General features: G+C 55.5%; 1 protein-coding gene across 2 annotated transcripts in view; it reads left to right on the top strand.

Moving 5' to 3' along the window:
• Positions 1–1,347: 1,347 nt before the first annotated feature.
• Positions 1,348–14,794, top strand: part of LAMC3 (laminin subunit gamma 3) — a 59,760-nt gene continuing 46,313 nt past the window's right edge. For both annotated transcript variants that reach the window (XM_072748350.1, XM_072748349.1), the window contains exon 1: positions 1,348–1,792. In XM_072748350.1, coding sequence (XP_072604451.1) covers positions 1,384–1,792 — 409 coding nt within the window. In that variant the 5' untranslated portion in view covers positions 1,348–1,383. The remainder of the gene's footprint in view (positions 1,793–14,794) is intronic.

Genomic DNA, 14,794 nt, shown 5'->3' with positions numbered 1-14,794 from the left:
AGTACACAGTGGGGAGGGGTATACGTTTGCTGAGGAACAAATGACCGTAAGCACACGGCCACCACCTGTCTTATAAAACAGGCAAGAACAAGCCTTGGAACGCCGTTGTCAGGCTGTTTCTTAGCACCCGCACAACCAGACGGAGGGCTGGGTGAGGGGGCAGGGTCTTGCCTTCATGACAGCGATAGATAGCAACGTATCTCACACTGGCCCTGTGGTGGGCTTGGGGCCAAGCACTTGGCAGGTGCTTAGGTATTTCCAGGAGGAAGGGTTGAGTGCAGGGAGCGAAGTGCTCAGGGGATGGCTGGGAAGACTGGGTGGGCTGCAGCTAAGGCACTGCAGACTGACCCACCTGGGAAGCTGCCACCACCGGAGGCTCTGGGAGCTCACCCTCTGAGCGCAAACGTAGGGACCAGAAGTAGGAGTCAAGGCCCCACCGCCCCACAAAGGCCTCTGCACCCCCAGAGTGGGATGCGGGAAGCATGCTGCTGCGGGAAAGCTCCTCCTGTGTGACCCCTCTGGCCACTGAGGCAATTCAGAAGGGCAGAAGACGGCCTGCGAGCGCTTCTGCTTTCCAAGTCACCAGCGAGGACATCCGACCGGCAGGGCCCCGTTTGCTTCTGGGACTGTCGCTGCAGAGGCTGCAGCGGGAAAGCAGTCCTCAGCATGCCAGACCATTTGTTTCCATTTTCCTTAGAGTTTTTCTGGAAGGGCTGCGAAATTTCATCAAGTGCTTCCTCTGGCATCTATTGACCGAAGCCTGTGGCTTTTCTCCCCTGATTTACTAACTGGTGAATTGGAGAGTAAAAGGGGGCGCTGGAGGGTGGGCAGGCAGGGCCTCTCCGAGGCGACACCGTGATGAGACTAGGTGCCCTTGGTGACAAATGTCGAGTTAGGCTCTCCCCGCTTCGGAAGAAGGCGGAGGTCGGCGGCGGGCGGGCGGGCGCCCTGTTCCGAGCTAACGGGGAGGAGGGGAGGGCGGCGGCTGTGCTGCCTAGAGATGTGCCGCGGGAGGGGCCCTCACCGGGGCTGGCGGGAGCCCGGGGAGCAGGTCCCCGGGAGGCGGGAGGCGGGAGGCGGGAGGCGCGTCCTGACCCGTCCCGGTTTGCGGACGGGCCGCCGGGCGGGGCTCCGGGAGCCGCTGGGGCGCTCCCGGGCGCGTCCACCAGGTGGGGTGAGCGCCCGGGGCCCGCGCGGCCGTGGGGGCGCCCCGTCCGCCCCGCCCCGGCCCGCCCCGCCCCGCCGCGGCCCCGCCCGGGGGCGGGTGGGAGGGGAGGGCAGGGGCGGGGCGGGGAGGGGAGGCGGCCGCCGGGCCGGCGGGGGCAGAGCGGGGCGCGCGGGCGGCGGTCCGGGCGTCGGTCCGGGCGTCGGGGCGTCGGGGCCATGGCGGCGGCCGCGCTCCTGCTGGGCCTGGCGCTCCTGGGGCCGCGGGCGGCGGGCGCGGGCGCGGGCGCGGGCGCGGGCGCGGGGCCGGGCGCGGGGCCGGGCGCGTGCTACGACGGCGCGGGGCGGCCGCGGCGCTGCCTGCCGGGCTTCGAGAACGCGGCGTTCGGCCGGCGCGCCGAGGCCTCGCACACCTGCGGCCGCCCGCCCGAGGACTTCTGCCCGCACGTGGGCGCGCCGGGCGCGGGGCCGCGGTGCCAGCGCTGCGACGCCGCCGACCCCCGGCGCCGCCACGACGCCGCCTACCTCACCGACTTCCACAGCGCGGACGACAGCACCTGGTGGCAGAGCCCGTCCATGGCCTTGGGCGTGCAGCACCCCACGTCGGTCAACATCACGCTCCGCCTGGGTGAGCGCCGCCGCGGGGCCGGGGGGGTGGGGGTGGGGGTGGGGGAGCCCCCGAGCCCCTTGCCCCCCGCCCCTTGCCCCCTGCCCCTGCCCCTTGCCCCCCGCCCCTTGCCCCCCGCCCCTTGCCCCCTGCCCCTGCCCCCCGCCCCCCGCCCCCCGCCCCCTGCCCCCTGCGGAGCGCCGCGTCTGGACGCCGGGACCTCCTGGACCCAGCAGCGCGGGGAGACCGGGCCGCCCTCTAGGCCGCGAGGCCCCCGTCGTGCGTGGGTCGCCGGCTCGGCTTTGGGGCGCACGAGTCCCCGCGGGGCTGTGTGTGGTCCGGGACGTGTTCTGGGGGCTGGGAGCCGAGGCCTTCACCCCATTCACCTCCGGGGAGGCTGAGCCCCCGAGCAGAGCTGGACGTCCTGGCCTGGCCGCCCCGCCCGCCCCACCGGCCCCTCGGCCCCTCCGGCCCCCCCCCCGCCTCGCTGCCCCGTACCAGGCCGCGAGAGCCCTCAGGTCCCTGCGCTCAGCAGCCCCCCTCCCCCACCAAGTGCAGCCCCATCTGCGCCCCCCTGGGCCCCAAGGTGTGCCAGGCGCTGAGCTGGGCACCTTATCTGCTGCGGCCCCTGCAGCCCTTGGCGGGGGGAGGGGAGCGAGCTGGCCACTGGTTCCCACTCCCTTGTCTGCGGATTTGAAATCTTCCCAAACTTTGAAAATTCGAGTATTTTTGTAACTCATTCTGGCTGCTAAGCAGGACCCAAGGCTATTTATAGGCCTGTTTATCCTAGTTAGAGTGAATATTCATACATTTTGCTACTGAAATCTCATTTAAGTACAGCCTATGGGGGCAAACCCAGCTGGGGGTGTTAACACAATTTATGGTATAAGAACTACATCATCTCTCTAAACTGTAAAAAATTGTGAATTCCAAAACACATCCATGGCTGAGCAGTTTGGATATGAGGTTATCCCCAGTTTTCAGATGAGAAAATTGAGGCTCAGAAAGGTTAAGTGCTTTGCCCGAGGACACAGCGGCTAAGTGACTGGATAGGAACACCCACGTATTTCCAAGGTCTGGAGCATAAACTCCTTTACATGAGCTCCGCCCAGCAATGCCTGGGTGACAGCCCTGTGGGGGCGGCTGGGAGATGACATTGAAGTGGGGTGGGTGGGCACTGAGCCCCTCAGCAGACCGGCCAGCTGTGGCCTGGCACCCCAAGAAGCTCAGTTCCCTGGGGTTCTGTGGCTTCCCCTGGCCTGTTGGGGCTGCTAGATGGGGCGGGGTCTCTGGCAAGGCAGGTGACCGGAAACCAGTGTGGGGAGGGAGTCTGGGGGAGCCGGCTGGACCGCTGGCAGAACCCCAAGGCCCCTGGGAAGGAATCTGGGGCGGGGTAGGGGCTGCAGGGGAGACACACTGCTCTGTGACCCAGGGCGGGGGGCTGGCTGATGGGTTACATGTGTCGGGGGACCCAGCAGGGCAGGGGGCTGAGCCCAGGCTCAAAGTGGGGGCGGGGAGGCCCGGTGCGTGTGCATTTGGGGCTGTTCCTGTTTGCTGAGCACGGGTGCTTGGCCCGGTGACCCTGCTGAGCTCTGCCTGGGACCCTCACACTCACATCCACTCACATATGTCTGCTCACACTCATACGTTCATCCACAGCCCCCCATATACCTACTGACACTCGTACACTCACATTCATGACACATCATTCATATTTGTGTGCTCATCTACACACACACACCTACTCACACTTATGTGATCACCCTCACACACTTACACTCACATTCACAATCTAGTCACTCATACACACATGCACACTCACATACATTTGCTCACACTTATGTGATCATCCACACACACATCTACTCACTCACATGATCACCCACACACACTTACGCTCGCATTCACTCTAGTCACTCATACACACGTTCGTGCATACTCACATACATCTATCATACTCATGTGCTCATCCACACATTCATACATCTACTTACACTCATGCTCATCCACACACACTCACACTCACACCCACACACCTGTCTACATCCATACACACTCACACATGTATGCGCACCCACACACTCACATCTACTTACACTCATACGCTCATCCCCACACACTTACACCCTCACACATCTACCCACACTCATACAGATACATTCATACACACATATCTGCTCATACTCATGTGCTCATCATGGACACACACGCATCTACTTACACTCATATGTTCACCCACCCACACTTACACTCACATTCACACAATCTAGTCACTCATACATTCAACACACATTCATACACACTCACATACTTCTGCTCACACTCATGTGCTCATCCCCATACTCACACACATCTACTTACTCATGCTCATCCATTCATACTCACACACACACACACATCTACCCACATTCATACACTCACACACATTCACACACACATACATCTATTCATACTTGTGTGCTCATCCACGTACACAATCTACTCACACTCATATGTTCACACACACACTTATACCTATCTAGAGACTCATACACTCACATACATCTGTAGACTTGTGTGCTCATCCACACACACATCTACTCATACTTGTGTGCATAAACACCTATACACGTGTATATGTGCAGTCATACACACATTTACTCATAGTCACCCTTACACACATCCACTTAGTCATATGCTAACCCTCACATGCACACATTTACTCAGATAAATTCATACTCCCCTTCACACTCACATGCCTGCACCCACAGTGATGTCCACATACTCACCCTCACACATCTACTTATAGTCACATTCACCCTCATTCGTTTACACTCACACATTCACGCACATCTACTCACTCACATATTCATCCTCACAAACCCACACACTCACTTGCACACTCACTTAAACTCACTCATACAGTTGCACTCAAGCATGCACACACACACACACACACACACACACACACCTTACCCTGAGCCAGCGTTCCTTCTGTCACCTTGTGCGGCACCAGGCATATAGGAGGGGTTCCGGGATGTTTGTATGAATAAAGAAGAGAAGACTGAATGAGTGGATGGCAGTGTCCCCTCCTCTGTCCTGTGTTTCTGGGCCCAGCTCAGGACCTTGGTTGCCTGCTTGGGGAGACAGAACAGAGTAGAAATCACAAAACAAGCATTGGGTGCAGGGATGGCTCAGCCACTCACTAGGCAAATGCTGCCACCTCTTTGTACCCTCGTGTCCCCCCCCCCCCCACTGTGAAACAGGGCTAAGCCTGGCCACCTCCCAGCTGGTTGTGCAGGCTCCATGAGCTCAGGTTGGCCACGTGCTTACAGGAGCTGTGACAGTCCTTGTGTGCGGCCAAGGCCACTCTGCTGAGAACAACTCAGGGCTGAAGTTCCCTGGGGGATGGCCTCTACCCAAGGATTGGGAAATGCCTGCCAAGCTGGCTCCCCAAAGATGTCCTGCCCCTGGGCCCTGTTTCCACACCGGGGGTGCCAGAGACCCATAGCGGCCCCAGATTCAGCCCATTTTGGGTTCCATTCAGCTTTGGTTTGCTCCATGCTGAGCTGTGGATTGCATAATCAGGGGAAGGAGAGGTCTGGGGCGGTCAGGGTGTTCCCAGCGGAGCCCCCCATCCTCCCCTCTGGGTCCTGTGGCCACCTCTGCTGGCTCCGTTTCCTGCTCCCCAGGTCCCCCCTCCTTGGGGCTCATGGGAGGGGAGAGTGGGTGGCCGGCTCTGGCCTGGGGCCCCTGGAGGGAGCAGGGTGGGGGACAGGGGAGGGAGGGGTGGCTGGTCAGCCCCGGGATGGAGGTCGCTGCTTTCCCAGCCCCCTGTGAGCTCACAGACATCTGTTCCAAATCCCAGAGTCGCCAAGCTGAGCCTTCCTGTCTGGGATGAAAGGCAGCAGCAGGGTCTGGCGGCTCCTGGCCCTCCACGGAGGTCCAGGGCAGCGGGCAGGCTGGGGGAGGTGCCTGGGCAGCAGGGATGAGAGACACTATTGGTGGGGCTCCCCGCTAGTGCTAAGAACCCCAGCCCCGCCAGAGTTCTTTTACAGGCAGGGAAACTGAGGCTCCCAAAGTAAAGTCTATTGTCCAGGGTCACACAGACAGTACTTGGCAGGCCCTGGGGTCCTGCCCAGATGGTGCTGCACTTGGGAACAATAAGCTGCTGGGTTAGGCTGGTCTGAGCCTTGGCTTTTGGTGAGGGTGGAGAGAATCTTCCTTCTCGCTCCAACACTTCCTTGGATTTCTGAGAATCTCCTGCAATAACAGGAAAATCGTTGAGTTCCTGAGCTAGTGAGCGCTGAGCTGTCCAGTGGGGGGGGGGGCGGGGGGGAGTTGCAGGAGAAAGCAGGTGGGCTCTTGCCTGACCTCTCTCTCACTGCAGGTCCCACAGCTCTTGTGCAGGCCTTCTCTGTGCCTTTTGCAGTCCAGCTGGCTGCCCACTGTTGACTGAGCCTCGGCTGTGCTGGCCTTGGGGTATGCCCTGCCAGGAGACAGGTGAAGCCCAGGATGATGTGAATGAGGATTTATGCTCTGGGAACATATTCGGTGTCTGCGGAAGCTGACAGAAAAGCAAAGGACGTTTCAGGTCAAGGGGGAGATTGCTGTGTGTGTTCTTGGACCTGGCGGCCTGGATGGCTGGAGCGGAGGGGACCAGGGGGAGACCATGGGGGCTGGACGTCAGGAGGCCCCTGCGGGGCCCTCCCAAGCCCCTGAGCCAGCTGGGTGTCCGGAGCTTTGGCTGCATGGCGTCTTCCTTTTTGAGTGGGCGGCCGTGTTTGCGTTGGCCGGGGCTGGGGCGGGGGGTGGGGGTGGGGGGCTGCAGCCTCCTGGCTTCTCCCTGGAGGTTCTGGCTGGAATGCTGGGCTCTACGCGGATCAAGGGTCAGGGCAGCAGCCTTGCTTGGCCTCCGCGCACAGAAGCAGCCACCCCGCAGCCCCTGGGCCCAGCTGGTCCTGGCTGCCTCCCCCTGGTCTGGGCTCCTCAGGACCCACCAGATTCGCAGGAGCCAGAAGTCCCAAAGTCCAGTTGAGCACCTACTATGTGCTAGGCTCTGTGCCAGGCCCTCGGGATACAGCAGTGCGCAGGCCGCTGTCGGCCCCCCTCAGCTTAGAGGGGCCCTCCTCTGGGCAACCCCCTGCCTTCACAGAGGGTCGTGCTGCACTGGGGTTTGGGCATGTGTCCATCCCTTGCTCTGGGATGCAGAGGGAATGCCTGTCGTCATAGCCTCACCATGGCGCTCGGCACAGGCCCCCCACGCCCTCCGCAGGGGCAGCTTGCTGAATGTTGGTGCGGTGAATGAGGGGCACAGCAGCGGGTGTTTAGCCTCGGACATGCCACGTGTGTGCTAGAACTGTTCCCAGTGCTTTGCAGGCGTTTTAACTCCTTAAGCCCTGTTATTATGCCCGTTTAGCAAAGCAATTAAAAAAGGAAAGGCAGATGAGGCACCTCGTTCATGTCACTTGCCCAGTTAAGGCCCCAGGAGGTTAGGTATTTTGCCCAAGGCCCCAGCACACGTAAAGGGTGGAGCAGATGTGAACGCCAGCACCTCGTGGCCACAGCACGTTCCCTTGTTGGGAACCAGGGAGCAAGTGCAGCAATGCTTGAGCACAGGATTCAACAGTGTTCCAGATACATCCCGAACTCCTAAGCTGTGGCATTCCCAGGGACCCCAGCCCTCCCCCAGGTCCCATCCCTCCATCCCCCTCCAGCCACCTCCCCCTCCCTTCCCCTGCCCTCCCGCCATCAGAAGTACTCTGGCTGTGCCTGTGGGGATCCCAGGGGGACATTCAGGACTTCCCCCTGCACCTCTCTCCCAGTCTCTCCCCCTGAGCTCTTGACCAGGTAAGGTCCTCCTGAATGTCAGCCCTCGGATGTCACACAGCCCTCAAACCTAGGGTCCAGTCATTGCAGCACTCCTCACCATAGCCAGGGCAGAAGCAACTCAAGTGTCCATGGAGAGATGAATGAATAAGCAAAACGTGGGATATACATGCAATGGACTATCGATTTGCCTGGGAGAGGAGAGAAGTTCTGGCACCTGCTACATGGAGGAACGTTATGCTAAGAAGGACAAATGCCATGTGACTTCACTTATATGAGGCCCTTACAACACCCTAATTCTAGAGACAGAATGTAGAATGGTGGGTGCCGGGGACAGGGAACGGGAGGGAGTGGGAAGTTGTTCGTGGGGTGAGGACTCTCAGTTCGGCAAGGTGAAGAGAATTCTGGAGGTGGATGGAAGTGAGGGCTGCGCAACGGTGTGAATGTACTTACTTCTGGTGGCCTGTGTACTTCAGCGTGGGTAAGATGGGGTGCCTGGCTGGCCCAGTCAGAAGAGCATGTAGCTCTCCATCTCAGGGTTGTGAGTTCAAGCCCCATGTTAGGCATAGAGGTGACTTAAATTAAAGAAAAAAAAAAGTAGGTGGCTCAGTCGGCTAAGTGTCCAACTCTTGATTTCAGCTCAGGTCATCATCTCAGGGTCATGAGATTGAGCCCAATGTTGGGCTCTGCACTGGGCGTGGAGCTTGTTTATGATTCTCTCTCTCTCCCTCTCCCTCCCCCCTCCACTCACTCTCATGTGTGTGCTCTCTCTCTCTCTCTCTCTCTAAAAAAAAAAAAAAAAAAGTTGAGATGGCAAATTTTATGTGTATTTAAAAGTAAAAAGGGGCAGCCCAGGTGGCTCAATGGTTTAGTGCTGCCTTCAGCCCAGGGCATGATCCTGGAGACCCAGGATCGAGTCCCACATCGGGCTTCTGGCATGGGGCCTGCTTCTCCCTCTGCCTGTGTCTCTGCCTCTCTGTTTCTCGAATAAATAAATTTTAAAAGATCTTTAAAAAAATAAAATAAAAGGAAATTAAAAAGGAAAGGCATCCTTCTCCCATCTCTCCATTCACCAGGGCAAGAAATTTGGGTGTCAGCTGTGATTTGTCCCTCCTTTGCCTTCGGCACTCACTCACCATATCACTAGATCATTCTCTGGAATAGCCTTCATGTTTGCCGTCCTCTCCACCATTTTCACTGAGCTCCTCTTCTGTTCCTGGACTTATTGCAGTGGCCTTGAATGCCTTGCCACCTCCCTTTGCAAATGGGTCATTTGTACGATCAGACCTGAGAATCCTTCTTAACACAAAGCCCTAGGCAATAATCAATCAGATGAAACTATTTGCTCTTTCCAGGTTAGACAGTGTGCTTGACAATCTTGACATATTTAGGGTGTAGACTCTTGGTTCAAAGATAAGAGAACCGTGATGGGCCCAGTTCTCAGCCAGCCAGGCTCCCATGGCACCTGGCATTGTGCTCATGGGGATTCCCTAGCTCCTCACAGGACCCACTGTGCCCCAAATTGCCAAGACCTGGGGTGGGAGAGGAAGACAGGAGTAGCGAATGACTGTGATAGGGCCAAGTGGTTCCTGCTCCCGTAGGCTGGGAGCAGCTCTCCCCACCTGGTTCTCATGCCCGCAGTGGGCAGGGTGGCTTCGCCCACACATTCCCAGCTCAGCTCCCCACCCTGCCCCATCCAGCCCCACCCCCGGGCCACTGCTTCCCAGATGGCTCCAATTAAAGAGCTTTGTTTTGTTTCCATTTTCCCAAAATAAGCTGTGTTCCGAGCGCACTCTGCTTGTCAGTGAGCGGATGTGAGCGGCTTGGTTTTGTGACCGCCCTGGTGTCATTCCTGATGGGCTTTATGCCCCAGCTGGTTGGAGAGGACGTGCTTGGTGCTGGTTTGGGTGGCCTCCGCAGTCTCCGTGGGTGCCGGCACATCCTTCCCGGGCAGCCCCTTGTGTCTGGGCACCCACAGATTCCTGAACAGAGGGTGGCCTAGTTCAAGGCCGTAACTCTGGGGGCAGACAAGCCTGCAGTCAAGTAGAGACATAGCTAGATTCTGTGTGACATTGAGCGAGGCCCTTTCTCCTGCCTAAGCCTCAGGCTCCCTGTTAGTAAGATGGGCACAGTGACGCAACTGTTTGAGGTCTTAGCCTTAAGGTGCTGAGTAATGTACTTAACATGGTGCCTGGCACATAGTAAGTGCTTACTAAATGCTGACTGTTCTACAACAGATGCATTCAGGGGTTGTGGCTTGCAAAATATCAGCGGCATTGTCAGACCTGCCTCCCTCAACCCATTCACTGGATCATAAACTCCTTGAAGGTACAAATCATGCTTCACCTTTACTTGCTCATATGGCAAGCATTTATTGAGCACCTACTGTGTGCCGGGCACTGTGCTCAGCTCTAAGGAGTCCCATGCCCTGTCCCAAGAGGGTCACAAACTAGTGGAACAGATGGGCATATCTTTTGAGAACTGGATGAAGAAGCCCAGGGAGGCTGGGGGGACACTGATGAGAGGGGAGTGGCCATGAGCCAGGAAAGGTGGGAAGAAGGGCATTCCACACTAGACTCAGGCTGGGGTATGTGGTCCATGGGCTAAGCCAGAGGGATGAGCAGGGGTGCATGGGAGCCAGCCAGGTGAGGAGGAGAGGGAACAGCATTCAGGTAGGGGGAACAGCATATTGGGCTGCTAGGAGGCAGATCTATGTGCTCCCAAGCAGTGTTGTCCCTGTTAACAGTTGGGAATGACATTTTGGCCCAGTGTTCCTAACAGGAACACACCTATCTTAATCACCCTGAAGCCTCATCATCCCCCTGAGCTTGCAAGGGTATGGGTAGAGGCTGCGAATTTAATTCTTGTCACTGCTTAGAAGATCTTGGGGCTGCTTCCTTCCCCAGCTTTTGGGTTGCCTTTGGCAGAAACCTTTTCATCACAAAGCTGGGATTAAGCTGTTTTCTTGGCCCTTCTAATTAACTCTTGTAACAAAAAGTCCCTGCCGAGTGTCTGTGATGTTCCTGTGTCTCCTCTCACCTCCTGGCTTGGCAAGGAAGAGGAAGAGCCGTGATGCTTCCTAGTGCGTGATATTGCTTCTTTGCATGAAATCCCAGCGACTGCCTTTTTCCGATCACGCTTCTAGCTGCCAGCTACCTTTTAAGTGGCTCCAAGCTCCCCTCCCGCGATGTGTCTGGCTGCTAGATGTTTACAGAGGAGTCTGGGCCGTGGGACCCGCTGCGGCCTCCACCCCGCATGCTCCCGTGAGTGCACATCTGGGCTAAGCCCCTGCCTGGCTCTGAAGCCTGAACCTCGGAACAGACGTGGCCACCAGGCTGCCCCCAGACACTGACTCGGTTTATGACGCATGCTTTCTTTTCAGGGACTCGGAGTTACGGTGCCAAGCTGTGCCGTAACAGAACTTTGAAAAACACTGGAAACAGAACATGGCAAGGCGGTTGCTTTTCAAAAAAAAAAAAAAAGATTTTTTTTTAACGTGTTTTCTCCAGTTTTTAAATTAGAACAAGCTTTGTGAAAGAAAAATAGGAAAATGTAGAACAGTTGAAAAGGAAGAAATGCTACTCGCGGCCTCTGCCCGGAGGATACCACGCTGACTCGTTTGATGTCTCTCTTTTCTGTCTATTCTTCAGGGATTTTTAAATAATAATCTGATGATTCTGAACGTATGATCTTATGTCTTTCAATTCAGCATTATGGCTTAAGCTTTCCCCGTGTCATACAAGCTCACTGCCAGCTGTTTTTCTACGGCTTTGGTCATCCTGTGAATTTATATCCTTCCATTTATTGGATGCTGATGATTCCTGTGTTTCTCCTTTTAAGAAAACACCTGGATGAACGTTTTCATGCACTTAGTCTCCATTCCTCGTTTGAATTCCCAAAAGTGGGATGATTTCACCAGAGGCAGGGGATACTTCCATGGCTCTTCATCCATGCCACCAAACTGCCTTCCTAAAGGGGCGATGCACATAGATATGTTCCCTATTTTTTGTTTTATTGTGTTAAATAGACATAACATGAAGCTTAAGCATCTTAACCACTTGTACTGTTGTGCAACCGTCACCACCATCTACCCACAGAACTTTTCCCTCTTAAACTGAAACTCTGTTCCTATTAGACATGGACTGCCCCCACCACCAGCCCCTGGCCCCCGCCACTCCCTTCCCCATCACTACGAACCCAACGTAAGTGGAATTGTAGTATCTGTCCTTTGGTGCCTGGCTTACTTCACTCCACACAATGTCCCTGGGTTCCATCCGTGTTGTAACGTGTGTCTGGATTTCCTTCTTTTTCAAGGCCGGATGCTATTCCATGGTGTGGGTGGACCATGGTTTGTCCGTTATCCCTGGATGGACACATGGGTTTTCTTTCCACTTTCTGGCTGTGGTGAATAGGGCCACTATGAACATGGGTGTGCAGATGCCTGTGCAAAACCGTGCTCTCAGTTCTTTGGGGTATGTGCCCAAATCGCGGGATCATAGAGTCCTTCCCTTTTTACCTTTTTGAGGAAGTGCCAGACATTTTCATAGCGAATGCACCATTCTATGCTCCCATAAACCATGCACAAGGCTTGTGTTTCTCCACCTCCTCACCATCACTTGTGAATAGGTGTTTTTTTGTCTCGAATCATGGCCATCCTAATGGGTGTGAGGTCTAGTTTTTTGGTTTTTTTTTTCTCAAGATTTTATTTATTTATTCATGAAAGACAGAGAGGCAGAGACACAGGCAGGCAGAGGGAGAAACAGGCTCCCTGCAAGGAGCCCAATACGGGACTCAATCCCAGGACCCCAGGATCACACCCTGAGCCAAAGGCAGACACTCAACCACTGAGCCACCCAGGCATCCCCAGTCCACCCATTAAAAGTGTAAGTGCATTTTAGTCTGCTCATAGAATTGTGTCCCCATCCCCACTGTCGCCTTTGGAACTTTTCATCACCCCCAAAAGGAACCCTGCACCTGCTTGCTGTGTCTGCCCCCCAGTCTCCACTCCTCCCACCAGGCCCTGGCAACCACTAATTAATCTACTCTGTTTTTATGGGTTCACCTACTTGGGATGCTCAAGATAAGTGGAATCATATGATGTGCAGTCTTTTGTGATTAGCCTCTTTCGTTCAACCTACTGTTTTCGAGATGTATCCACGTTGTAGCATATGTCAGAACATCATTACTTTTTAAAGATTTTTTTATTCATGAGAGACACACAGAGAGGCAGAGACACAGGCAGAAGGAGAAGCAGGCTCCCTGTGGGAGCCTGATGCGGGACTCGATTCAGGACCCCAGAGTCATGCCCTGAGCCAGAGGCAGACGCTCAACCGTTGAGCCACGTAGGCGTCCCAGACCATCATTACTTTTTATTGCTGAACACTATTCCGCCGTGTGACATATCACATTTTATTGATTCATGTGTCAGTCGACAAACATTTGAGTTGTTTCCACCCTTTGGATATTATGAGTAATGCTGCTGTGAACAGCTGTGTGCGTTTGCACAGACACATGTTTCCCCTTCTTTGCTTGTGCACAAGCCTCGGGGTGGAACTGCCGCATCCTGCGTATTCCGTGTTGGCCTTTACAGGAAGCACTGGGCTGTGTTCCGCGGCAGCCACGCCATCTCGCATTCCCAGCAGCCGTGTAGGAGGGCTCCAGTTTCTCCACATCCTCGCCAGCACTTGTTTTTATCTGTTTTTTTTATTATATCCAGCTTAGGAGAGTGAAGTGGTGTCTCACGGTGGTTTTGATTTGCATTGCCCTGCTGGCTCATGATGTTGGGCATCTTCTCATGTGCTTATTGGCCAGTTGTGTATCTTCTTTGGAGAGATGTCTGTTTAGATGCTTTGCTCATTTTTTTTTAATTGGGTTGTCTTGGGATCCCTGGGTGGCGCAGCAGTTTGGCGCCTGCCTTTGGCCCAGGGCGCGATCCTGGAGACCTGGGATCGAATCCCATGTCAGGCTCCCGGTGCATGGAGCCTGCTTCTCCCTCTGCCTATGTCTCTGCCTCTCTCTCTCTCTCTCTGTGTGTGACTATCATAAATAAATAAAAAAATTGGGTTGTCTTTTATTGAGTCATAAGAGTTGTTTGTATAGTTTCAGTAAATCCCTTCTGAGATATGAATTTGCAAATATCGTCTCACATCCTGTGGGTTTTCATTTTCTCAGTAGCATCTTTAGAAACAGACAATTTTGACTCCGATGAGGTCCAACGTATCTCTGTCACTTGGGCTTTTGGTGTCACATCTAAGGAGCCTTTGCCCGGCCCAGGTCACAAAGATCTGCTCCTGTATTTTCTTCTGAGTTTTGTAGTTTCAGTGCCTACATGTGACCAAGATGCTTAAACAGGGGAGACTGAAGTGATGTCTCTTGGGTTGGTAAGGAAGACTGCAGACAGGGACAGAGGTGCGGCGAGGGCCAGGCCCCGGGGGTATCTGGGCCCCAGGGCAGAGAGAAGAAAGCAGATACAGGAAGCAGAGGGACTCATGCTGCCCTGGGGATGAGAGGCTACCAGCCACGGTAGAACCGGTGACCATTTGTTCACCTGTTCGTATATGTGTAGACACTCGTGGTGCCTGCTCAGGCACTGGGCACTTTGCAAGGTGCTAGGGTGGCAGAGCCTAGAAAGGAAAGGCCAGGTGCTGGTCTGAGCTCCATCCAGTGAGGGAATGCAGGTTAATGAGCAGGTGGTTCTCCGGTGATGAACGGGGGAGAGGGGACAAGGAGCGTATAACAGTCAGCATTCACCTTCCAAATCAGCCTTTGATGTCTTGCCTGTTTTGCAGACATGCATGCACTTGCTTTAGAGGGGCTGATGCTCAGGGCCCCTGGGTGGCTCAGCGGTTGAACATCTGCCTTCGGCTCAGGGCTTGATCCCAGGGTCTTGGGATCGAGTCCTGCATCGGGCTCCCTGAAGGGAGCCTGCTTCTCCCTTTGTCTCTGCCTCTCTCTGTGTGTCTCTCATGAATAAATAAATAAAATCTTAAAAAAAAAAAAAAGAGGGGCCGATGCTCACCAAGCTGTGGAGGCTGCCCCCCCTGCCTCCCCCAGGCCAGCCACCCAGCCCGGAAACAGTCCCCCTCGGTCTCCCAGCGAGTCCTCTTCCATAGTCCTCTTCCATAGCTTCCCATCCCCCAGCACTACTTGGTTCTTCCATTCTTGTGGCACTGCTCCCTGACACCCCCTGAGCTCCGATGAGGGTATAGGGACCCT

This window comes from Vulpes vulpes, chromosome 2 (assembly GCF_048418805.1).
Source record: "Vulpes vulpes isolate BD-2025 chromosome 2, VulVul3, whole genome shotgun sequence".
NCBI classification, from domain to species: domain Eukaryota; kingdom Metazoa; phylum Chordata; class Mammalia; order Carnivora; family Canidae; genus Vulpes; species Vulpes vulpes.
This window is presented reverse-complemented; position numbering and strand designations above follow the sequence as displayed.